Source organism: Anser brachyrhynchus, assembly GCF_964034855.1.
Source record: "Anser brachyrhynchus genome assembly, chromosome: Z".
NCBI classification, from domain to species: domain Eukaryota; kingdom Metazoa; phylum Chordata; class Aves; order Anseriformes; family Anatidae; genus Anser; species Anser brachyrhynchus.
This window is the reverse complement of record NC_137697.1, coordinates 43,537,044-43,564,383: the sequence shown is the minus strand read 5'-3', so window position 1 is coordinate 43,564,383 and position 27,340 is coordinate 43,537,044. Positions and strand designations below refer to the sequence as shown.

At 39.5% G+C, this 27,340-nt stretch overlaps 1 protein-coding gene across 2 annotated transcripts; it reads right to left on the bottom strand.

Moving 5' to 3' along the window:
- Window positions 1-698: 698 nt before the first annotated feature.
- LOC308186140 (uncharacterized protein) lies at window positions 699-27,300 on the bottom strand. Of its 2 annotated transcripts, XM_080575148.1 has the most exons (5): window positions 26,996-27,300; window positions 26,330-26,447; window positions 17,635-17,694; window positions 6,352-6,416; window positions 699-1,039 (listed from the first exon to the last, which is right to left on the bottom strand). In XM_080575148.1, exons 2-5 carry the CDS (start codon window positions 26,441-26,443, stop codon window positions 775-777), a joined length of 504 nt encoding a protein of 167 aa, XP_080431274.1. In that variant the 5' UTR covers window positions 26,444-26,447; window positions 26,996-27,300; the 3' UTR covers window positions 699-774. The 2 variants fall into 2 exon arrangements, with proteins under 2 accessions (XP_080431274.1, XP_080431275.1); XM_080575149.1 differs by lacking the exon at window positions 699-1,039 and adding an exon at window positions 2,573-6,015 and having other exon boundaries at window positions 26,330-27,251.
- Window positions 27,301-27,340: the final 40 nt, after the last annotated feature.

Here is a 27,340-nt window from a genome sequence, read left to right as displayed (position 1 = left end):
AGGACTTGGTCACACGCTGCTTTTCTTTATCCACAGCCCCCACAAGGACCCTTCATGGGAATAGCAAAATTATAATATTGGGTCTATGGCAAGGTGTATGCCAATAAAAAGGTTCTCCTCCTTTACCTAACCCCTCACTCCTCAGAAATCAAATTCATCAGCCCTTTGTGTTTTGGAAGCAGTTACTAAGAAGATAACTTTGGATTCCTTTGGGTTAGGAGTGCAACTCCAGTTTTGTTCAGATATTTTGCAATTATTATTTTTTTGATTTTTATAAATATACAGTCTTAATTGGATATTTCTAATTTAAATCCCATTCACTCATCAGTATTCTACTGATTCACAATTTGGACTAACACCCTACCCTAAAATAGAGGAGAGATATCAAAGATACTACTTGACTGGAGTGTTTAACCATGCTACAGCTGCAGCTGATTGTTGATCAGACTAATCAAGGATGCATACATCTGCTTGAGAAAGGTAGGAAGCAATTTTTCGCCCCATACACTGCTATATGATTTTCTTCTACAGTAGAACACCGCTTTATGTGATCCTGAGAACTACATCTAAAATGAGAAAACTTAGCTGGGGCTGTAAGAATCTGGTGTTATATATATATATATATATAAATATAAATATATATGTATAAATATATATATATAAGATTTTATATATATATATATATTATCTGAAACAGATCCCAGTACAATTTACAAGCATTGGACAAAGACTTCATTCTATTTATTAGAAATTGAGACACATTAATGTAAATCACTAGCTCATACTTGCCAGTAGAATTACAGGTTGCACCAGTTTCAGTGTAAGGATTATCATCCCTATCCCATACAGCAGTATGCAGAAAATCAGTGGTGTTCCATGCTCTTTGAGGTTTTTAGGCTGATACTTCCTAAGATCACCACAGTTGTTTCCTGAGCAGCATGATGCATAGGCAGAACAAAGGAGACTCAAGTTCCAGCCAAAAACTCGCTTGCCACAAATGAATTCAGGAAGGAGGGATTTCTTGCGTACCTTATGTGCCCTGTGAGGGGAAAAGTGGGGTGATCAGGATTGCCTGGGTGCTCCAAGTGCAGCACATTTAGTGTTATATGCAGCTTCATGACCAAAACACCCTGATCCTTGGTAGATTCTGAATGAGTCCTGCCCTTCAGGACAGTTGGGAGCTGACATCAATAAAGCTGAACATCTCAGCAGTACCTCTTAAAAAATAGGTACGCCACATTTGGGTGTATGTGTCTTAAACATTTAACTATGAAACTTTGGTAAGGCTTCCATTTCACTGGCACATGTACAAAGCAAAATAAACTCTCAAGTTTCTGGAAAAAGAAACTTCCATAACATAGCAGATCTATATCTGTCCCTACAGAACACTAAGCATACAAAGTAATCCCTTAACCAATTATTGTTTAAGAAATGATGTTTTCTTTTTGTAGAAAGCTAGGTACATAATCATAGCGAAGATTACTAATGACAAAAGTTGGAAGACTTTCCTAATTCAAGGATTTTTTGCAATGTTTAGTTTTAAAAGTCTCTTTGGCAATCCATGCAATTTTGTGTAAAAAATACCATTCAGACTCTAAAAAACAGTTGAAATTTGACCACTGTCAGCTGTACTTTATGTACTGGAGGAAAATACATAACATGCAAAAAAAATAATATGCTAGTTAAAAGCTTGTGGGTCTTCTTCCCCTCAGCTACCAATAGCTGGTTGAATAAAGGATATTATTCTGCCCTACAAAACTTTCCTTTAGATAGGATTAGATTAGAAGCAACCAGTTTTTGGGAGATTGACAAATTTTATGCTTCAAGGTTTCATAAGAGGCAGGCATTATTTCATTATTTGACCATGCACAGATTTTGCAAGGTACTGTTTGAGGAAGCTGATTTCAGATGTAGAAAATGATTTATGCTTAGAATTATGTGTGCAGTTAACTATTTTGCTGCCCCAAGGTGCAGAAAGAAAAAAATTATTCAGAGCAGAACAGCGAACTAATATGCTCTCCAAAAGATACTATAACTCACAATAGATAAAAGACTTCTTTTTATAAGTGGATTGGCAAAGACAGAATCTTTACCTTGGACCAAAGTTACTTATGTCACACTTGAAGAAGGAAAGAATTGCAGGGACAGAATCCAGTATTGGTGGGACATGAGAAAATGTAGAATAACTGAATTTGGATTAGCATCCAAATAGCTGAACAGTCACCACAAGCTGCTGTAGAATCTTATCTGCCCCTTCTGTGATCTGAGATACTGTTTTTTGGTGGGATTTCTGTTTTTGTGTTTTTGTTTTTTTTTCTTTCTTTTCTTCCCACCTTAGTATTAACTATTCTAAATTATTAATTCGACATTCTATTATTTATTCTTATGATTTATTTAATCATTCAATTAATTAAAACAAAGTAATTATTAATTATTTAAGAAAAATACCGCTCTAGAAGCAGGAAGTAGGCATGATGTCTGACTCCGAGTCAGCAGCAGTAAATTGTATGTCAAGAAAAGTTTTCTTCAAGTGATGTTCAAGATCACAGCAACTTTTAAGATTGCTCATGGTTTTGCGTGATGGTCAAAATAAGTGCTAATATTCATTTAAATAGAACTTGTAATTAGCATAGCTATGTAATAGAGAAAATAACTCAATTCTTGTAGTTCTAACATAGGCAAAGATCCTCAGGTAATTGAAAGTGTTGTCTAATACAAACTGGAGGATCAGTTTAGTCACATCTTTTGTGGAGTCATCCTGAGAGTAATGAAGGGCATTGGGAATCCATGTAGTATGTTTTCTAAGATAATTTAGATTAACTGGTAATTCTAGAGATGAATTGAGCTGTCTTTCAGGAAATGTAACTAGTTTCTGACATAAACATTTCAAAATTTCAGGTAAGACAACCCAAATTATTACTACTTTCTCTTCTGTGAAAATAGTGATCTGGCATGAAAATATTATATTTTTCTGAAAATAAATAGTTTATTAACAGTTTTACTGGGGGGTTGAGGAGCAGACCTTAAGATACTGTTGGAAGAGAGGCTCTACTCTTTCACTGTTCAAACTATTAACATAGAGGAGAAAATATTCCATGTGAACACTGGAAAATGGCTGCAATGCTTACACACCATGTTACAGATCTAGGTTCAAAGACATGACATTCTGCAATATTTATGCATAACTTCCTGCATATTAGAGTTCCATGCTGAATGTATACTGAAAATTTTCAAGACCTATAAACACATAGGAGTAGAAGCACACAGCTCACATTGTTTTTACTGATATGAAAGACTGAATATGGGACACCGCTATAGAAAATAGATTCTGAGGTTATTTGTTAGCATGTTATTAAATTGGAAAACACAAGCCCTTTACATAATTGGACTACATCTTGTGGAATGTTCATCAGTGGAAAGAATTTATTATCTAGTATTTTGGGGAGTCATGGGACACATGTTCTAATAAACTAGAAATAGTTTTGAATCAAAGATCTAAAAATTTGGTTTAAAATTTGCAGCTAGACCTTCTGTATTCTTGTGTGAGAATTAGACAAAAAAAAAAAGAAGAGCAATGTGAAAACAGAATGCTGCAAGTGCTTGTATTTGGTACAAGTTGAAAGAGTAATGAAGAAAACATTCAAGCCATAAAAGCTGTGCATATTAAGTTTTTAAAAAGGAGTGAATCAATCTGAAATATCTAAATTGACTACGAATATAACAATTCTGTTATAACAGAGGGGTGGGGAAAAAATAACCCAAACCTAGTAAGTAAATGATGCATGGATGGAAGTAAAGGTAGGACTATGTGTTTTAACTTTCCTGTAGATGTTTCGAATTGCTGTGTAATATTGCAAAGAAATTATATAGTTGCCTCTTCAAAGCAAGCAAGCAAATAAACAAAAAACCTCCAAGTATAGCTGCACAGTTTGTACCTCTAGACTGTAGTCGCATTGAAAACATCAGCATTTGCCATTTGTATGCAATATTTTCCTGTGATCTTACATGCAAACAATGCATGTACAGAATGTACATAAAGAGTGAGCAGTAAAGTTGAGCACCAACAGTTTCTTATACCATATTCTAAGAATAGCTCCTCAGAGTTTTTGGAGGAGATGAAGCGTGAAGTCAGCAGAGTCAGGTTTTCACACTGGTCACTAAAATGACTAGTGTTTTGCTTAACATAAACATCCTGGAGATTGACAAAGCAAAACAAACAAACGAAAAAGAAGGAGAAACCTGGGTAAGATGAGTAGTTGCATCACTCCTCTTTCCTCCTGCCTTCCACTGTAATTTTTAGGCCATCTATGTCACTTTCTATAGCTAAGTTACAATTTAGGGAATTATTTCACCACTAAAAATGCTGAGCCAGGGCTGTAACACCATAGTGACAGTTCTGGGGAATAACTTTATGTTGCATTTAACCCAGCATTTCATGTGGTTTGGCTAGGATATATAAGGGGTAGATAGACAGCCTTGTTCTTTACTGTATTTTAGGTTGTGGACTGTGTGTTAAGCAGTACTTACAATACTATGCATTGCTTGGTGGGAAAGGACACGTGTGGTTTAGCTAATAATTCTGACTTCATTCTGGAAAAGAGCTTGACTCATCAGTACAAGCTGAACAAAAGATGTTCAAGAGTGAGATGATTATATTTGTTTTACCAGCTGTTGACCTTGCAGACTTACTAGGAATTATGAGCTTCTCACAGATTTCTGCCAGAATTCAGCAGTATTCTGATAGAGTACTTTGTCAGCTCTGTGTATCAATTGCTTGTGAAAACCAAGATAGACAACATCCACAGTTTTTAATCCGAATCTCAAAGGGATAGAGGCTAATTAAATGCTGTTGCAAGACAAGATTCAATTTCAGCCAAGTATCCTTTCAAAACCAACAAAGGATGGAAAGCTGCCAGGCAAAACACATGTATTTGGCATCCCAGAAAGGAGCAATTCTTCCAGATTAACAATGCAGTATACCCATAGTTTTGGTAGTTTCTCCAAGGAATAAGCGGGAGGAGAGAAGGATGATCTTACTGTTTTTCTTTTTTCTGTAACAGCTGATAATCTACTAAAAAACAGGATGAAAAACAAAACTCTAAACAGTTCTTAATTTATCTGATACGCATCAAGGCTCTAGAATGTCTTCAAGCTCACTCTGTCCTTCAGAAGGATTTCACAGCCCAATTTAACATTAAAACCTGATTTTGAACCAGACATTTATAACCACAACCACCACCACCCCAAAACAAGCAAACAAACAAACAAACAAACAAACCCAAAGGCCTAAAGAATTTAGCCATGGATTCTCTGAGATATTAGAACTACTGAGATGTCTAATACAAGTGAGTTCAATTATAAGAAAATAAGGGTTTCTCTCCTTTTTCCCAGGTTTGTGCAAATTAATTATCATAATGAATCATTAACACTACATAAATGTAAATCATTTCATTAGTAAAAAAAATTATAACCCGACAAATGTGCTAATAATATGACTACCAGTAACGGCAGATAACATTACTTATTGAGCTTTACTTGAATTTGTTCTGGGATGGAAATGTTTTAGAAATATTGTTTAGAAAGCCTGCTGTTAATCTTTGATAAACAGTGTAAAAATATAATGGTATTTCAAATAAAATTGTTTCAGCTACAATTTTATTTTTTTATGCTTTCAATTCTAAGAAAGTTTGAAGAAAAATATATCATCTGTGGGGAATATTCTTCTCATGCTTCAGATACGACACTTATTTCAATGTCCTTAAACATCTATGAAATAAAGCAAGAATTATGATCTTTCTTCTTCCTCTATGTGCAGACACTTAAATCGTGTAGTCAATGTTAACTGTCTTTGCTGCTGCTTTAGCACGAGTTCCTTACAGTCATATGACATGTCTTCCATGAGAAGTAAAATTATCTCCTTGTCTCTGAGAGGGAAATGAGAATGAGACACAAGGCTACAGCTGCGCTGGGAATCAAAACCTCAGCCTCCTGAGTTCCAGGCCAATGCTTGAATTGCTGCACAGGAAGTAAAAGCAGCATCACATGTGTGACAGACCTTCTTCTATCCAATATCAACATAAGGTAAAGTAAATAAATTTAAACAAAACAACATGCAGTAAGTTCTATAACAAAGTACTTGCCCTAGAAGTACAACAACTTGTGTCTTCCATGTTCACTATGTTTGAAGGCTAAAGGCCGTTAGAGGAAGACCAGGAAAAAGGCTGGGCTCCTTACTGAAGTTTCAGCTGGTCACCTTCCTGTTCTAAGAAACAAACCCAGCTGACAGCCTACTGTGAATGGTTCTGGATAATTATTATATTAATATTAATATATGAAGAAGATCAGAGTTACCTTTCTTTAAGTGCTTTTATCTGGAGGCTTGTAATATACTGTTTCACACTCTGCCACCATATGTCCTAAAAGACAAGAGCAAAGTCGATGTATGACAAATTCCTGGAAATTTCTAGCATACAAGCAAAACCAGGGATGTTAGAAAGAATCAGAAATTCTTCCAGGCTGTTCAGCTGGAACTAAGTCACTGAATGATAGCTCTTGATTAACATTCAGAAGCTTAAAATATCCCCTACTGTTTTGCCATGAATCACAGAGATCATTTTGGAATACCAAGAGTTGACTCTACAGGAAAAAAGAAAAATCACACTTTCCAGTAGTGAGCAGAAGCTTCAGACTAGTTGCAGATCTATTTTTTCAAAATCTGTGGGTGTCTGAATTCAGCATTTCCATTCTAAGCTCATCTTGGAACAAAAGCTGGACTAAGGAGGACAGATAGAAATGGCAAATGGTGTAGAAGAAAAAGCATTAAGAGCTGCACCTTCCTTCAGAGTCGACTACACAGGTCAGTTCACTTCCCATGAACCACTACATTTCAGCACTTAGTGTCACGGCACGTAACAAACCTACCTTTGTCCAACTTGTGTAAATTAATAACTTTAAGCAGTCAATTAATTTAGGCTGGCATTTCTCCATCAAATGGTTAAAAGTACGTTCTGACTTCTAGCAGCCTTAACAAATTTGCTATATCGTGTTACCAGAAATAAATCATAAAGCTTAGCGTATTAGCTTCTGTAATGTAGCAAGCATTAAAAAACTGAGATGGATAGTGTAAGACAGAAGGAAGTTATGCTTTGCTTCCTTTTTTTCTGTTGTAATATGAGAAATCAGAATTTCCCACTGTGTTGGTGGCCATAAATAGAATTCCAGTTATAAAGCCCCTAAACAGACAATGCTGTCCCTCTCAGTCCCACTTGCTTCTGACTAATGTTAAAGTGGGCAGGAAATGGTAGTTGCACATGCAGTAACTGTAATTAAGCCTGGTTACATACTGCCTACTCAGCACCATAGATATGATTTTATTGGTGCACAAACAACAGTTAATTTGTTAAAGAACCATTTTGGCTTACACTAAACATACTTTATACTGCTATGAGTATTTCAGGGCAACAGCTGACTTCTGATGAGTTGGTTACACTTACGACCAGCTGATCAGATTTGGCACAAAATTAACGCAAACTATCAGACACTTACACTACCATCCTTGTAGTAGGGACTGACACATGGCAAGTAACCAAAGTACTAATATCTTAAAACACACCATCCAAATTCAGTTGAGAGTCCTCACATGGACAAATTAGACATAAATGGGCATGAATTTTGCTGAGGCTCCTTCTTCTTTTATAAGTATATATAAAATATAAATCACATATATGTCAAACATAAACGATATTCATATTTTATGTATTATACATATACCATATAAATATATTTTACATAATACATTTATATTTATATATTGTACAATATATATGTATTTTATAATTCACAAACCATATTCATTTTATATTTACAGAAGTTTTTCTTAACAGGAATATGACCAGCTATCACCTGAGCTGCCGTACTAGTTCTGTTGGCAGCTTTTGAGGAGGCCAGCTCTCTCCTCACTGAGCCTCAGCTGACATCAAAAAAAAAGGGTTATTGCTGTGGGAGGCCTGTGCTAGTTATAGAATAATCAAGTCCCAGTCACAGGCAGAGGAACCGCTAAATAAAGGACAGTGACACCAGCTAGACTATTTAAACTTATGGGACGTTTTACAAAGGACAACTAGGGAAACAAACCACATGGAATGATAAAGCAGACGTACTGTTTGGTGGTTGGGGAAGAAAACAAATGACACATCATCTCATTGCATGCCATATGACAAGACTGAGCCACATCCGATGACTCTTTTTTACTTTCTTTCTGAACTGCTGAAGAGGATTGGATCTCTCCACTCTGCTCTGTTACTCATCATTACCTTCAACCCTGCTTAAAATGCTATTACAACATCATGTAAGCCATGATATTTAAACAGCATTGATATAATTTCTATCTATTGTACAGCAGCCAACAAGCAGCTTCTTCCTTGGCAGTAGAGAGACATGCCTTCTGTTCCTGGTCATCTTGTTCTCCACTAGCAACTAGATATCACAAAAGCAAAAATATCAAGAGTATGGTTGGGAAGACAGATGTGGTGCAACAGCATGTCAGAATATTTGAGTTACATAAATTCTTATAGTTGAAGGTTTCCTAGGACGTGCATTTCAATTCTTTTTCACAGTCACGTCTTACACATACCACCCTAATACAATTTGATGCTTTTCACAAGATCTTCAGCCAAAACACAGAAAAAGTATGAGTGAGAATGTACAAGAATATGTTAATCCATTTTTTGAGTTTAAAGAGATTAAGTGATATGAGTTTTTCTCTCAATCAGCTGCATGCATAACTCACAGAATTTAAACCTGAAAAAATGAATAGCTTTTAGTATTCAAGCCACACCTCATAGACAGCTCATAGACACCTCATAGACAGCTACACAATTCCAGTATGGGCTAGACCCTCTGTGTGCTTCTTAGAATCCATAATGTAATGCTATCTGAGATCATGAGAGATTTAAAATGTTCTGTGCCTCTGAAACAGATCTTTTTTTAAATCTTCAGAGATATAATACTGTCTCTTTCAGAGGTATGGGTGTTCAGGTGACAGAACCCAATGAAAAGATTGGAATAGAAGAAAATTTCACTGTTGAAATTCTTTAAGCATATGAAAAAATATTCTGCAGTGTTTGATCATAGGATATTACAAGCTGTGCTCCTAACACATTCAACAAACTGCACAAGGAAGAGTATGCACTGCATGTTTAAAACAGTGAAAGGGATGTGTCATGGGTAGTCATAAAACTTGGTCATTACATTGACCGTGTCAGTTTGTGAACTTATCCAGCAGCATTTTTCTACCCATGAGCTAGTGAAGCAAGAACACCCTGAATGCCACTTCTGATATCTATTATTTCTCCTCTATTAAGGGATGCAATAGGTGAGAGCATATTTGCCCAACAATAACATCTGGACTTACCACTATATTTACCAAAGTATTATGCCAACTACTGATTCTAATAGACAGAGGATTCAACCCCAAATATTGTATTTTACTGGGTATTCAGACAACAAACAGTGTTTCTGAGCTTCCCTTTTCTGCATTTGCAAATTCTTTGGCCCTTTTAGATATTCCACAAGCTTGAAAACATATTATAAAATCACACCCTCACTATACGGATATCAGAATGCCTCAACAGCCAAGAGGGGTTTTCAGGTTGCTTCTAAATATGGCTTAATGTAAAGTTCAAGTAAAGAAAGGTTGATTCAATAGACTGAAAAAAAAATTAAGAGTTAGACATAAACTAATTTGAGCTGATCACTCTCCATTCATCCAAACAACATTTACCAGGGTAGTATACTCAAAGCAGGATTAAGCTTCCCTCTGTTGAATATTCAGTTCTTTCCAGAATTTGAGATTTGTATGAAGAGAATTTTAAAGTTCCACCAGCGTCCTGAAACATGCAAAATATTCAACCATTACAGTCTCCAAAAGAAGCAATTTATAAAAATCAGGGAAGAGTTTAAAGACCATTTGTGACCAAGAAAGAAAACAGGCATACATGCACATTACCAGGTGATTGCACTTGAAAGGTATTATTTACAGGATGCTATATGCTCAGTCCTTTGACATTTCTCTGTAAGCACACTACACTTTATAGTGCAAATCTGCTCTCTAGTGGCAAAAACTTATGACTCCAATTATACAGAAAAAAAGCCTTAGTAAATCCCGATGCAATGAAGTCAGTTCATCACTGTTTTGCAAGAGTGGGTAATTAGAGAAAAAATAATTATTGAGGAAAAAAAAGAGCAACTGAAACTAAGAGTATGTAATTCTGTTTAGATCTGACTGCTCTAGTTCCTTTCCCTGGTGGTACATAATTGATCTCTTGTGACATAGACTTAATATATATTTGAGGTAGGGCAGGTAATCACAAAAATAAACAACAAAAATGAGCTAATTTCTGATGGTGTGAAATGTGCAGGGTTCTATCAGGTTCAAATCAGCAGGCTTGAAAGCTTGTAAGACTGGAATGTCAACTCTCAATGCACATGCACGTTGTTACTTGTCAGTAACACTTCTTTCCCTTTAAGCTGGGAAGTAACTATAGAAATAGAAGATAGCAATGTCATTAGATCATTTTAATCACTTTCCAGTTACATCTCTCCTTGCATAAGTTTTCACGAAAGACATCAAGAAAGACCAGGAAGAAATATTGCACAACTGCAGAGCCTAATGATTTCACTTCAGAGTCTTGTAAACCTTATTATTAGCTCCTGAAATCACACTTCTGTTTAGATTAGGGTGAGTAGCACAACCCTTTCTAGCTTTTCAGCTATTTAATTCCTCATTTTAGTAATTCACACATAAATGGATGTTCACTTACAAACACTGCTAGATTAAACCACAATACTAAATTGACTACGACTCCCTACTGTTGGTTAAAATACATACATGGTTTGAGGAATTAACTGCTGCTTCCTGCCCAGAATATGAAGGCTACCCAAAACTGGCCATTCTAATATGCAGAAGTTCAGCAGCAGCTGTCTGTGCATTTTCAACTGAAAGCAGAGAGGAAGATGAAGATGACCTGTTCTGCTATAGCTTCCAACATACTGGCAGGATAAAACTTCATTTTAGGACAGTAATTATGACTTAGAGGACAACATTTAGAGTTCTCCTTATACCAATGTACTTGTATGATATTTGGTGGATTTCTTATTTGATGTTTAGAAAAATAAAGGTTAAAAAGAGTGGAAAAGGACTGGGCTAGTACACAAAATGAGACTGCCCTTCATGACAAACAGCTCCTTCTTAGAATACGCTGTCTTAATGGCCAGCTATCAAATGAGGGAAGATAAAGCTTTTGGAAGCTCTCTTTTCAGTCACTGCAGAGAAAGGTAAATTGGATTTTCAAGCCAGATACTAATTCAGAAGTGCAAACGCACACAGCTGCATAACCTGTGTGCCTTTGGGGTGGTCAAAACACCTATAAATAGCTAATCCTTTGGCACTTTCCCCTTGCTATGTTTTTGCTACTGCAGTAGCACACAAGAGCTCCTGGTTTTGCATTGACTCTTCTTTTACACTGTAACTAGGCAACATCCCTTTCTAAAAACCCGCTGATCCTTGCCCCAAACAGCTAGCAATAAAAGGGAGCAATGTGACAACAGCTGAATATAATTGACAGGGTGGAAGATGGACAGATTGGTCTGCAAAACACAGTGTCACAGCACTGCAGCTGCCTAACCAGAAAAAATGTTCTATGCTGGCACTGGGCAGAGGATGATCTACTGAGACATTTAGAAGAGGCAATGGTGGTGTGTTTTTTTTTTGTAGGTGTCTTTTGTTGTTGTGTTTTTTATTGTTTTTTTTTTCCCTCCCTTTAATTTATACGAAGCTCCTTGCTCCATGCATTTTGCAGTACTTGTAGATTCCCATTACAGTTAGGTTGTTGTACAAAGTCCATCAAAGTTCTGTGAGAAGTACTGACACAGATACTTTGAGTACAAAAAAAAAAAAAAAAGATACGGGAAACTAGTCCATGAGAAAGCAAGACGTTCATTTCTGTGAGAATGGGACACCCTGTTGTTCTGTCCCAGGTATACATTAGACAGATACTATACAGGCTTTTGTTGATATTTCTACTAATAATCTTATTCTATAGCATTAAAACAATATCTGACGTACCAAACTCAAATCTAGTTCAGCTCAGTATCATGCTGCAATGTCAAAGGATTGCAACTCAAATTAAATCCAGAAATATTTTCATTAAGACTGATGTTAAATTCAAGATACATTTTTTTTAAACAATATGTAATGACTGGCGGCATCACCAATCCCATTTCTGAGACAGTTAGCTTAAATATTTTTAGGTAAATTAGAATCATAGAACAGTTTGGGTCAGAAGAAACCTTACGGATCATCTAATTTCAATATTTCTGCCATGGGCAGGGACACTGTCCACGAAACCAGGTTGCTCAAAGTCCCATCCAACCAAAATTATTTAAGGAAAAATGAAGATTATTTCTTACGGAGTCAGTACTATAAAATAAACAGCTCAGATGAATCCACTGAATTTTCCAATTGGACAACCTGGGACAGTCAACATTGTAAGAAAACAGATGCAACTGCATCCTAAGACTGGCTGATTTGTGTACATACACAGCAAGTGTACAAGGATATCTCATACTCTGCGCTCATAAGGCAACGATCTAGCTCAGTCACAAATTACACAGTATCACTTTTTAAGCACTTCTACCCTCTGATAATGTGATATTACTATTTCACACTGTCGCTTTTGAATGATGTTATTTAAAAGCATTTACATAGTCTTGAAAGATGTGCATAACCATAGAAGCCTGGCCCTAACTAAGCCAGTCCAAAGGTAAGATATTTTTAATCACCGCTTCACAGTTGGAGTTTTGAATAGCTATGAGATTAATATGGATACTCTCCAATGCTTTTGGGAAATGATGGATCAGACACAGTTACAGCAGCTCTAAAAGACTAGAGAAAATAGAGGCAAAGCAATGTCACTGCATGACTAATTGCAGAAGTTGCTCAAAACATCTTTAGCTAATGTTTTGCAAGAGGTCAAAGAGAAAAGTAATTAGTATGCTTGAACATAGATATGGAAACTAAGCTTTTATCCGGGGAGCAAGATGTCTTAAGAGATGCATATGAATCCTGGGAGGGTGAGGAATGATAATCAAAAAGCAGAGTACATACTGGAAAAGGGTGGGAAGGTCTCGTGGGTAAGAAAACACGCCTCACAGCAGGACAGTAAGGATTGAATTACTAGCCACAGGAAGAATGTAGGGTAGTAGGTCAGATACAGGAATAATATTTTTCCAGTGAGATTATGGTGTTAGCATTTAGTCCTTTCTAGCTTGATCTTCTTCCCTCAGCAAGTTTTTATTACTTTCTGAAGTATTACTGAAGCATTGCTCTTGACAATATAATATAGCTGGCAGTTTGATCAAGTTAAAAAACAATGAGTTTGGGACATTAATGGCTTTAGTACATTCATGTTTACCATCTCATAAGAAAATATAAAGCACATTTCATGCTTTATCTGAATGGAGAACTGCTTTGACTGTTGAACTCTGAAAACTGGGCCTGAAATTTAATAACAGCCTGCTTTTCATTCTGGCCCCCACTCATTACCAAAACTGAAATTTGGCAACTGGAATATTTTCCCCACTTTTCGTGACCTTTTTTTTTTTTTCTTTTAAATAATTATTTGACTAGAATGTGGATCAACAGTGCAGAAGGGGAAAATATCACAGAATTCCTCCAAGCTCCTGAAATAAACAAAAGCAATAAAAATGGCAAGAAAAAATATCAATGAAGGCCAAGATAACATGTCAAAATATAATATAAACTAAAGGGATAAACAGCTAAGGAGTGTTTGTGAGCCAACTGCTATGACTTGGATAATAAAATAGACAATGAATGAATTATTCTTTACACAGCAAAATCCCAGTTCAACACATTGTTTCCCCACAACCTTAGTGTGAAAGCTTTCTGAAGCAGTGGTGAGTCTGTCCTTTACAACACCTTGCAACCCCTCAGAAATCACCTGGAGAAGACTACCATGCCATTGCCTGCATGTTGTCACTCAGCACATACCCCCACTGTATTTGAGCTCTTTCTAGGTTTAAAACAGTGGCTGACATTGGCCATACGTTATTTGGAATCTCATCCTTTCCCCAGGGAGAAAAAGTCTCCCCTCCCTTTCCCTCCCCTTCTCTTCCCTTTCCCCCTTTTCTCTTCTTTCATGTATGGAAAGTTAATTTACCTGTGCTTTGGCCCCAAAAAGTTAAATTCATTCAGACTTCGCCAGGCAAACATCATATAGCTGGTAGTGTTCCCTCTGTGGGTGTCAGAGCATGCTGCTGCTCCAGCACAGCTGCATGAATAATTGAATCAAATTCAATTATTAGACAGCATTAAGGTTCAGCTCCATGTACAGTGTTTATGGTAGGCTTATGTTGTGGTATAAGCAGCCTCTTTCTGTCATTAATGACTCATCATACTTTTACAGGAAATGTGTGTAATCACAGCAGCAATCTAAGAAGATCATCTAGCAAGGGGTGTGGGTCTGAACCTTCTCCTTTAATTTTTGCTGTTGATGTTTTTTGACTATGGGTTGGAGGGAAGTGGAGGGGTGTGTTTGATTTTTTTTTTAAAACAACAACAAAACAAAACCCAAACATACATATATATATATATGTACAAACAAACAGCCAGCTGCATGGAGTTTGGAGCACTGGTATCATGTTACAATTCTGATAGTGAATACACTGAGCATTTGTTGACATTAGGAAGCTGAAAGGTATTTGAAAAATCCCTAGGGCAGATGTGAGAAGCACAATTATTTTTAATGTCTTCCGTTTCTCTTTACAGTATCTTGTTTGCCTCTTGACTTTTAGGTTAAATGCCCTTATTAATAGGACTACTTTGACTGATAGGACTTTTTTAGCAACCATGATGAGTAAACACCTCAAAAAAAACCGTAAATTATTTCTGAAAGATGTTTCAGCAGTTGCCTAACGACAGACACCATGGTACAGATTTTCCACACGTAAAACCAATGTAACTGTGTCACTGGAAGGTTATATAACTACAGAGGAGGTACCAGGAATAAACAGTGGATAGCTTTTCCAGAGAAATATCAGTGTGCACCTGGTATAAAATGTCTCTGACGATTTATTTATTCCATTCCACACTGAACAGATTTAAGAAAAGTTTGCCAGTATTATTGCTAATTTTACCCATTGGTATATTTGCTGGGACTGGCTCAAGACTGCTAGCAACTCATATATATTTAAAAAATTTAGTTGTGACAGGACCAGTACTAGGTCAGACTCAAACAGGAAAATTTGTGATCCTCCTGCTGATGAGCAGGGCACAGCTATTCCATGTAGGCTCCATCCAGTGTTAGACTTGAGCCTTGCTTGGCTGAATACAAGACCTTTCAGGATTTTTAGGAACTGCAACAACTGTACCAAAAAACAAAACTGTCACTGCAGCCAGTTGCTGAAGCATGTGGTTGAGCAAGCCCTTCTTACAGCTCTGAGATAAATGAATCAACAAATAAGATCTGGTTTTCCAGCTACCTCATCATGCCTTCTTGCTTGTCTTCCCTATCACACACACAAAAGGGAAATTGAAAAGGGAAGGGAGGAAGGGAGGAAGGGAGGAAGGGAGGAAGGGAGGAAGGGAGGAAGGGAGGAAGGGAGGAAGGGAGGAAGGGAGGAAGGGAGGAAGGGAGGAAGGGAGGAAGGGAGGAAGGGAGGAAGGGAGGAAGGGAGGAAGGGAGGAAGGGAGGAAGGGAGGAAGGGAGGAAGGGAGGAAGGGAGGAAGGGAGGAAGGGAGGAAGGGAGGAAGGGAGGAAGGGAGGAAGGGAGGAAGGGAGAACTTTCCCCCTACCCCCACCCCCAATCTTTCATGGACTCTGGCATAAACTTGTAAGATATGCATAACCACCTCTGTTATTTTTACTTTCCTACAACACTGTTGCATAAATTCTGGCACTGTGGCTTCAGCGCATTGCTTCTCACTGGCAGCAGATGTCTCCCTATGTCCATCACTTTACATTTCTAAAAAAACGTTAACATGCAAAATTACACGAACAGTTTTCATCTGCTGAACAGCATAATGTTTTGTTCTCCACAAGGGTCTATGAAAATGCAAAAATTAGTTGCCTCTATGTGTACTTAAATGCAAGAATACAGGAGTAAGAGGAAATGTCAAAAAAACTGTGAATCTCAATTCAGTTTTCATTTCATGCTTTCAAACAAAGAAAATTAGGATGATGCTTTTTAGTTAACTTTGTCAATTTCCCATAGAAATCATGAGCAAATCTACGAAAGACACTCCATTGGTATTTCTTGACTTGCATTTAAATGCATTTCCTCTCTAACACATTACTTATTTTTCATAATTGAGCACCTAAGTATCCATTCTCAGATCCTGGTTTTCGCAGGTTAGATATAGACCAGAAAGTCAGTAAAATATTGTGAGGTTCTGAATTTGATGTCTCATTTGATGACCCAGCATTTCTTAGGGTAGCTGAATTCATTTCTGAGTGTTGCACTATTTCAAAAAAGCATAATTTTACAGCTTTAGGCATTAGAACTGTACAGCTCTTTCTAAGTCAGGGGAAGCAGGAGTAATCCTCCTAAGTCAGTTACAGGAAACTGCCACTGTTAGCTGTCAGAGCTACTTCAGTGGAGTTATGGAAGACTTACACCACTCACCAAGAATTGCCTTGGTGGTGGGGGCTCAGGATTTAGCCAGTAATGATGTTCTTTCAGACCCTGCAGTGTGCTTTTGCAGATTCCTAGGAACAACAAATCTGGTACAGATGTTTTGCACAAGTTACTGTATGAGGCAAGAGAAGCGTGGTTAAGGGGGAAAAAAGGCCTTATTTTTGTAGCTAGCCACACATGTCCAATTTTGGTTAAAATATTTAACAGAAAAATCACTTGGAAAATATATTATAGTTTTGCAAATGGTTTTTACACATTTGTTTCTCCATATGGAATAAAGAAATGTGTCTGGGAATGCTGGTACCACAATTCCAAATTCTTATTGTCTCGCTCATTTCCTGATGTGATCCATACACAAAAAGCCTTGAAATATGAATTGACTGTAAAGACTCCTGCTGCACAAACCACTGCTTTCATGATAAGACTGTTAGGCAATTTAACAGTATATGAGTGTTGTTTCACCAGCTGTGCTTGGAGCAGAAGGAAACACAGGTAACATTACAGCATCCCAAAAATGAACACAGATATCCAAGGAACTTCTGAAGGAAAAAGCAGCAGAATGTACCAATTTCCTTTTCTTTTCTACATAAATACAGACATGACTCAAGGAATCAGGACTTTTTACCTCCCAGGTACAGAAGGTACTCAGATTTGAAAACTGAAAGATACAGCAAACCTACCAGGATAGTCACTGGATTAATTTACTTACTGGTTTTGATAGCAACTGTCAAAGCTCTTAAAGCTGTTGTTTTTTTTTTTTTTTTCCCTCACAGAAATTTAGCAAAAAATATCTTTTGCAAGAACTAAGCATTTGTCAAATTTTTCTCTAGCTAAGCTCCTCCCCACAAGAATCAAGCACTTGCAATTACATCTATCAGTGGTCTCTGTTATGGGTACTAGCAGGGGCAAGAAAGCTCTTACCTCATACTTCTTTGTTCGATAACCACACAGACAGTGAACATGTTTTTTCTTTCCTGTCTTCTGGAAAAATAAATAAGAATATTTGAAGAGTTGTTACATTTGCTGTTTAAGCAAAGAACACTTGATTTAAGATGTTTTATCATCTTACATGTTAATTAAGGCTAGTGTCATATTTTTAAATTAGTAAGAATATAACCCAAGTGTATAGAAATAAAAGTCACTATGAAAAATAGCAATTGAAAACTAGGTTGTTTGCTTGTTTTCTGAAACAAAAACAACAACAACAAAAAGTCTAGAGAAACATCAATATACCACATTTCTCAGAAGACTGTTCTAAGATATCAGATGTCCTATTTTTAATATGAATTCTAAGTGAAACAATGGTATAAATGGGAATTTATATTTTAAATATCCTACCATTATAGCTGCAAAATTGCAGTCATTTCCTTTTCTCTCGAGGGAAGGGAAAATCTATTAGGGTAATCAGGAATAATTAAGAGAAAACATTGAGAGGGAGCACAAGCTAAGTTGTGCTAGTTTTTTCACTTGAAATTGTGCAGTGAATTCCGCATCTGACATTCACAACCATGTGCAGCAGGCTTGTCTTCCAATGCAAACGTCATACAGAAGCTATGCTACCGTTGAACTACTACTACTACTACCAAGTCCAGCTCCTGGCTCCACACAGGACCACCCAAAAATCAGACCATATGTCTGAGAGTGGTGTTCAAATGCTTCTTGAACTCCAGCAGGCTCGGTGCCGTGACCACTGCCCTGGGGAGCCTGTCCCAGTGCCCGACCCCCCTCTGGGTGCAGAACCTTTCCCTCACACCCAGCCTGACCCTCCCCTGTCCCAGCTCCATGCCGTTCCCTCGGGTCCTGTCGCTGTCCCCAGAGAGCAGAGCTCAGCGCCTGCCCCTCCGCTCCCCTCGTGAGGGAGCTGCAGGCCGCCATGAGGCCTCCCCTCAGCCCCCTCTGCTCCGGGCTGAACAAACCAAGGGACCTCAGCTGCTCCTCATACATCTTGCCCTCCATCTTCCCTTCACCATCTTTGTAGTCCTCCTTTGGACAGTCTCTGATAGTTTGATGTCTTCTTTATGCTGTACTGCCCCAAACTGCACACGGCACTCAAGGTGAGGACACACCAGTGCAGAGCAGAGCAGGACAACCCCTTCCCTTGACTGGCTAGCAGTGCCGTGCCTGATGCACCCCAGGAAATGGTTGGCCTTTTTGGCTGCCAGGGCACACTGCTGGCTCATATGTGACTTGCCCTCAAACAGAAGCCCCACATCCTTTTCCACTGGGCTATTCTGCAGATTCTCATCCCCCAGTCTGTATGTATAGCCAGGGTTGCCCTGTGCCAGGTACAGAACCCGGCCTTGCTTTTATTATATTTCATGCAGTTGGTGATTCCTCAGATGCTGAAGAGTGCACTGGGAAATTCTGAAAAGTTTCAGAAGCAAGTTATTCATATTGTTGATTCCTACAGACTTTCACTTAGATTTTCAGAGTTGTGAGGAAGATCAGAATCTGTCTTATAATGCCATCATCGACCCCATTAACAAGGACTTCATTGTTTCCTCAGTTCCTTACTTGACCCTACCGTTTAGGGCCCTCTGAAAGATACATTTCAACACTTAGTCTGTGTGGGAAAGATCTGTGGAGAGGTTCTCACTCAATTTATTTCTTGGGATTATCATTATATTCTGTTTATTTTATCTTTTAGATGTCAACTGCTCACAATTACTTATTTTTGTGAAACATCTGGGGAGACTATGGATGCTTAATAATGGAGAACACACAGTTTGTACTCCACTAATTGGCTATGAAACAACAGTTGAAGAGGGAACTATGTTTTCACTCAGGCCTCACTCAGCCAGGTAAGAATTTCAGAGCTTGAAAGACTAATGTATCAATTCAAAAAATGTTTTAACCACATCTGTTCTGAATTCAGAGCAGTTATGTTGCAACTCTCTGGGTAGCAAACATATGCAAGGTGTTGCCTGTAGGACTTGACTAGCTCTGCCAACACATTCACACACGTTTTACCTATAACCGCAAAGAATTTCAGCTTGTGTGCTGGTATGTGTTACATGGATCTGTAAACAATACAGTGCCTTTCTGAACTTCAGTACATTGGCAAGAAACACGAGTTGGCAAATGACCGCTTTGCATTTTTCTGGCTGAAATTGAGTTGCTTCTTTTACATGTGATTCTACAACTATATCTTCAAGGAAACAAACTCCTCCATGGTGAAAACCATGCATTAACATGCTGAAGTTCCCATAACTTTTCAAGCTTCTCTCTACTCTGATAACTCCATCTGAAATTTCTAAATTCAAGGATGCTAGTAAGAGATTTACAGTCACGCTGCAGAGCACACTATTATCATTAAAATGCAGAAACACCCAAACAAGCTGAACCAAACCAAACCAAACCACCTGCAGAAGGTGTCACAAAGTCAACGAGGGCATTACTAATCAATGCTTACTACAGTCAGCACAATGCAGTTACTGAGAGCACTAAGTATTCTGCAGACATCAGTAAGGAAACACAGTCGGTTAGGAGGAAAAACAAAGATTATGTTCTCACAGACAATCTGCCTTCAAAAACTCCTGGAAATTGTGAAGATGTCATGTTTAAAACTTTAAACATTGAGTTCTATCAACCTGAGGATGTTAAGACACCACTTGATAATAAAATACTTCAATGCCCCATGATGTTAAGTGAATGTAAGAAGCTACCACAAATTGAGCGATGTGCACTACAATCAAGACGCCTTTACTGAAATCTGCAATTAATTGCTGTCATTCCATTTTTTCCCCAGGCCAAGAAAAACAGTGATTGCACAGAGCACGACTTCACCCTGGTTTTGATCTGAGTTCTGCAATATTGAAGGCCTGAAAAAATATAATAGTTCCTTTCTATTTTTCATCGGAAAGTTTTGTTGACAATTAACTAAAGAAGGAGAAGGATGAATCTGTTGTTAATCTTTGAAAATGATCTGCTACCTGGATGGATTTAACATGCATTTAAATTTAAGACATGGAACTGGATTTATGGTACCAAATCTAGAGCCAATTCATTAAGACTAGTGCTAGAAGGTAAGTATCTTTTGCATTTCTTTGTGCCACAAGGACTATATTGCCATTTTATTCTAAACAAAAACACCACCAACAAAAAGTCTTCACATCCCATAGGCAGCATTCCCATAAGGTTCACTGAATCTAGACCACACTCTAAACATCAAATTTTGGGGAACACTTACAGTCACAATCCCGCACAGACTTCCACGAACATTACTTAAGAACTCTTTGGAAACTGAAACTCATGTTAGATACAGACCTATGATCTCATGACTGTGTAATTGCCTCCTTATCTGCCTATTCTTTGCAGGCAAATGAAATCCACAGTACTTGCTGACACATTTTTATTAAAATGGATTGAACTATCTTACTTCAAAATATCCTAATATCTGACTAGAAAAAACAAATTCTCACCTCCATCTAGTACCCAAAGCATGGGTATATTCTTAAAACCTCAGACTGGTAGATTTATGCTCACATACTTTTTAATGAGACCTTTTTTTGAGCCATCTAGTTGCAACTATGCAAAGTGAAGGCTGCATAAATCACATTTCTGTGCTTCTGAGCATTGCAATGTCTAGGTTTCTGGGCATCAGAATAATCTGTAAATCATAGTTTCACTGCTTGTTGCCGTAAAAGTGCTCATTACAGACTCCATTTTTATGGATGACAGCCATTGGATAACTGTACTGTAAAAGCAGAGGCATTTGCACAAACCAGTGTGACCTCTCTGTAACCACACAGAGGTTAAAGGCTATTCACGCTGCATTAGAAGACAGCCTTTTATGTAGTTGGCATGAGAAATATGCAGTTCCAGGAAGAGAACAGGACACAAAATCCTCCTTTAAAACTTACATGACAAAAAGTATGGAAAAAACTACTGACAAGAAAGTTTCTTAGACATTTTAGTCTGGAGTCCAAATCTTCAGGTAAATAAGCTGAACTGACACAGGGTTAACTTCCCTTTGCTTCTCTTCCAGTTTCATTCTCAAGACATTAGGCCTACAGGATGATAGTTGAAGGAGGTGTGGAACATGAGGCTTCAGAGCCAAACCTCTTGATTTCTCTTGTCTCCCCAATCAACGGCTTGAACTTACACCAATTGTATTTTTATTTCCCACCTTCTTGCAGATCAGGAGTTCTACATTGCGTATGATGCATGCTAGGCCTACTACCTGCAAGAAGCGTTACATTAGTCCATTAGGCCAAATTTTAAAATAGCATATGAAATGTACTACTTCTCCATCTACCAAAAGTCTTTCAGTCTGATGCAGACATGTAACTTTATGACGTTTAACACTTGGAAAAGACACATTTGAATCTAGTCAGTTTTAGCACTTTGCATGTGAAGAGATGATAGTATGTCACAATATACTGAATTATTTATTTTGACTGACTTACATTCTTTACAAAGTGATTCAGAGTTCATGGGGTCAGCCTGTTTTAACTCCATTAGAGAATCACAGAGTCACAGAATGGCTGATGCTGGAAGAGACCTCTGGAGGCCATCTTGACAACCCCCCCCGCTCAAGCAGGGACACACAGAGCAGGTTGCCCAGGACCATGTCCAGGTGGCTTTTGAAGATTCTCAAGGAGGGAGAATCCATCACCTCTCTGGGCAACTCATGCCAGTACTCTGTCAACCCTCTCAGTAAGGAAGTACTCCCTGATGTTCAGATGTAACTTCCTATATTCCAGTTTGTGCCCATTGCATCTTCTCCTGTCACTGGGCACCACTGAAAAGAGCCTGGCTCCGTCCTCTCTGCACCTTCCCTTCAGGTATTAATAGGCACTGATAAGGTCTGCCTGAGCCTTCTCTTCTCCAGGCTGAACAGTCCCAGCTCTCGCAACTTCTTTCAGATGTGGTCCAGTACCTTGGTCATCCTGGTGGCCCTCCACTGGACCCTTTCCAGTATGTCACAGAATCACAGAATGGTTGAGGTTGGAAGGGACCTCTGAAGATCATGTAGTCCAACACCCCTGCCAAGCAGGATCAATCACCTAGAACACATTGCACAAGATGGCATCCAGGTGGGTTTTGAGTATCTCCAGAGAAGGAGACTCCACAACGCCTCTGAGCAACCTGTTCCAGTGCTCTGTCACCCCCACAGTAAAGAAGTGCCCCCTCATATTCAGATTGAACATCCTGTGCTTCAGTTTGTGTCCATTGCCGCTCATCCTGTCGCTGGGCACAACTGGAAAGAGTCTGGTTCCATCCTCTTGACACCCTCCCTTCAGATATTTATATGTATGGATGAGATCTCCCCTCAGTCTTCTCTTTTCCAAGCTAAACAGGCCCATCTCTCTCACCTTGTCCTTGTATGACAGGTGCTCCACTCCTCTAATCATCTCAGTACCCCTCCTCTGAACTTGCTCCAGTAGTTTCATGTCCCTCTTGTACTGGGGAGCCTAGAACTGGCCCCAGTACTCCAGCTGTGGCATCACCAATGCTGCGTAGAGGGGAAGGATCACATCTCTTGACCTGTTGGTGATACTTTGTCCAGTGCAGCCAAGAATACCATTAACCTTCCTAGCCGCAAGGTCACATTGTTGATTCCTGTTCAACTTGACATCACCCAGGGCCCTTATGTCCTTTTCTGCAGACCAGCCTTCCAGCTGGGTGGCCTCCAGCATGTCCTAGTGCCTGGAGCTATTACTCCCTAGTTGCAGGACTCCACACCTCTCCTTGCTGAACTTAACGAGATTCTTGTTGGCCTACCTCGTCAGCCTGTCAAGGTCCCTCTGGATGGTAGCACAGCCCTCTGGTGAGTCAGCCACTCTCCCCCAGTTTTGCGTCATCTGTGAATTTACTGAGGATGCACTCTACGCTACCATCCAGATCTTTAATGAAGACGATAAACAGGACTGGACCCAGTATTGACCCCTGGGGTCATTAGAAAGACTTTGGGTACAAGTTTGCCCATCATGTCTGCCGTGTTTCTCATCCAAACATACTGCGAGAAACAGCAAACAGACAATTCACTGTGAGAAAAAGGTGGGACAAAAAGAAGCAAAGAGAACAAATTCCAAGTTGCCCTATTTAACATAGTACTTGTGTTTCTAAAACAAGTAAACGGAATGTTGCTTGGACTAATCTTTTGTAGTAAAAGATGGACATCAGCTGCATATTGAGGTGGGGTAGAGGAACAGGTGAGACATCCATCTCTTTCCCTCTGCCGCACAGGCGATCAGTCCAGGAGGAAGTTCTGGCTTGCAAATCCCCAACCTGAATATATCTGAAGCCTTGAATCAGAGAGATGTGGGATTTAACCACACAAGATAGAAAATCTGGTTTAGCAACAGCAACACTGCATATGGGTAGCTGGCTCTCTGTAAGGCACATATTCCCATTTAAACGGTGTCTGTGCTGTTAGTGATCCTAGCAGCTTGGCTAAGATGCTCTTACAAGTTCCTCATATAAGTTTTCTTCAGTCATCACAGGGTTGGGCCTATCTGCTGTCAACTTCTAAGACACTTAACTCTGCCATTTATGGGAAACAAGTGTTAAGCCTGGTGCTGCCAAGCCCACCTGGGCACTGAAGAGAAGCATAAGCAGGAGGCATAGTGCCATGCCTACATCCACCTTCGTGAGAAGTTAGTTTTTTGCTCCAAAGGTCTACATTTGGCTGAAAATGCTTTAAAAAGAAGACTGTGGTCACTCTGGATAATTACAATAGTTATTAGCTCCTAGCAGTTGAGGTCACATTTGGTCCTTGTTGTATGGCATTTCCACTTTCTGTCACTTTTGTCACTGCAGTTGTTCAGGGTGCCGTGATAGCTTAGGACAGCTAGAATGCAGCAGGAGCTGCCCTTACTCCCACACAAAGTTGTGTGTCAAAGCTTGTGGTCACCAGATGTTTCCCAGGCAGATCTAAAAACAGCTTTCCGCTGGTGAAGTTAATCCAGAGCTAATTCGCTGTAGAACTAGGATTAAGCACATTTCCAACATGCAGTGGCGCATGGCTTGAGATAATACGAAATTTATCTTGAGCTCCACTTGCCTTGTGAACAATTATTTCCTTGCATGTCAGGTAAATTGTGGAACTTGATATTCAAGTTCTTCTTGGCACTTGCACAGAACTCTCTTGCAACATCTTTCTCCTTCCCACTAGGAGCTGGGACATATTTTTGGGGTTTAAGCCTAAGCTCCCAACTGACTTGGGATAGTTTCTGTTTGCCTCCAACATCATCTTGGTTGAGATCAGGTTTCAAGACAACAACAAAAGACTAACTAGTGCTATCCTGCTGTTCTCCTTGCCAATACAGGATTGCTTTCCCAGTGCTGTAAGAAAAGTCTCTGTGACTATTTTTTGAGGGTAGCCACAGAGTCAGGACGTTACAACTAGGCACAGTAAGGACACAATAATATAAGCTAATGTTTTGTCACACAGAATGTGTAAGAATGGTGCAAAGCCTCCCTTATGCCCCTAATCTCCTGTCATCATCCTCTGTGTGCGTGTGTTTTGAGGAGGCAGGGAGGAAGTGAAAGGTACTCAGGACTGACTCCTACCAGTTTCTCACATACATCTTCCCACCACCCCCTCCATGTGCACATCTCCAAGACAGCAGCAATACAAGTAGGTGCCAGCAAGCACTGCCATCCCCTACACAGTTATGTGACACTTCCTACTGCCATTATCCCCCGTTCCTTGTTGATAATGTACAAGGTCAATAGGAGCCAGGAGTGAGATCCAAGAGTGTAGAAAGACAGCAGACATCATTCCCTCACTTCCACTTCCAGCCCCTACTCTCTGTCTCAGATTTGACAGAATAAGAATGGATGAGCCAAAGGAAGAAGGAATGAGGCAAAGAAGGCAGAAGATAACTTGCACTGTCCACCTCAGTGAAATTTATGAAAAATACAATTCCTGATAACCATGTTAAGTCCCATTTTTCTGCCTCTGGAGTGACCTGAAAAGAACTGACAGTAACCAGAACGCAAGTGCTGACCTGGGAAATTTGAGCTAGGAGTTCAGAGCAGGGCGTTGGAAGTGAGTGGAGAGGAAGGTCTAGAAGAAGAGCAGTTTAGGAATACTGTGCAACTGGAGGATATGGGAGAAGACAAAACTTGACTCTTCAGGAGCAGGAATTTCCAACGGGTGCTATCAATAGGTTTTGTTGGGACTATAAATTCAGAGACAGACTCAAGTCTTTTTCCCTCTTCCCTTCCTTCCAGACCATAAACTGCCACTGTAAAGGACTTCTTCCTTCACCTCCCCCTCTTTTTTGCTCTCAGAAGTATAGCAGCCTTAAGCAATTAGTAGCAGTTGCCTTGTGTTGGAACAATGAAAATACTGAACAATAGGAGTAGGCTCATTATTACAAGAGGCCCAGCCTTAAGATAATCCAGACCAGGAACTCAGAATTCACTGCCAGAAGAATTACTGGTTGGTATGTTATTAACTTCACTGTATTTCAAGCTGGAAACAACTCTCCCAGTGTCTCACAAAATGATTTTTTTTTTAGTCTCCCAATCACACACATATCTGTCAAACATTTTGAAAGTCAGAACCTGATGTTGAAAGCAGGGTGGTAACTTAATCTGCAGCCCACCAAGACGATTAATGTGGCCTACTCGTTGGGGGGCAGTTTGGGACTGGGATGCATACCAGACACTTTCTTTCAGGCTGGTAGTAGCAGCCGTCTCCCAAGAGCCCAGGACTCCTCTCCAGCATGTTGCAATGGCCACAGAAGCACTTAACAGTGAACAGAATAATCTTCATGCAGCTAAAATAATAAAGGGACATTTATTGTCTCTGTATTGACTCTGGAGGTAGCCTCAAACCACATTTTTCTCTAGACTGTGTAAAGCCTGGAGTTTCAGAAGTATATCATTAAGTTCAGAAACTGGGGGAGAAGAAAAATATTAATCGGCAATCACAATGAAGTCTGATGATCTTAACAATTCTGTTCTAAAACCTCTTAAATTAGTGCTTGCTTGTCATTAGCCCACACCACCCAGGTTTCACTGTCTTCTGTTTAATCAACAGCCACCCCAGCTTTTCCTTTTGTAACCACGTTGAAACCTACTGAGTGAAGCCCCAAGGAAGGCAGTTGCACAGTGCCCTCCCAGACAATCATCAGAAGCCACAAGAAGCCCCAGAAGCTTCAGAGAAGCAGCTCCCAAACACTGCCTTTAACAGCGACACCCTTTGTTGCCTTTTCATCGAGAGCTAACTCGCTTCTGAAGCGAACCTCTCTGCAGCTCCCACTCCTCTCCCCTGCCTTTCAGGCACTCAAATTCTTCACGCAGGGACTCATCCACATCCACTCGCCTGGCTGCTCTCCACCAAACTCATCGCGGTTACTGCTTTCCTTCAGGCTGCCCACCCGCACCCAGCGACACCCGGCTTTCACAGCTGCTCGCTTCAGCACGGCTCTTGGGAGCTGCGATCGCCCTAATTACTTGAATTCACCCATAAGGCTACTTCCCCTGCACCCCGGCTTTAGCTGCTGCCGTCCACCTCAACAACACACTTCCACGACCCATCCACACGCGCCAAACCGAAGGCTCTGGGCTCTCAGCTCGGCAGCTACCGGCGGTTAAACCGCCCCGCGGCCGGCCGTTAACCGCCCCTCACGCCCTAGCCCCGCCCCCTCGCGCGTTAACCACGCCCCCG

Coding starts and splice junctions, on each gene's coding strand:
- LOC308186140 (XM_080575148.1), bottom strand. CDS start 26,443: ATGAAGATTATTCTGTTCACTGTTAAGTGCTTCTGTGGCCATTGCAAC. Junction 17,695..26,329: donor AGCCTGAAAGAAAGTGTCTG/GTATGCATCCCA, acceptor TTATTTTTCCAG/AAGACAGGAAAGAAAAAACA. Junction 1,040..6,351: donor ATAAAAGCACTTAAAGAAAG/GTAACTCTGATC, acceptor TTCCCCTCACAG/GGCACATAAGGTACGCAAGA.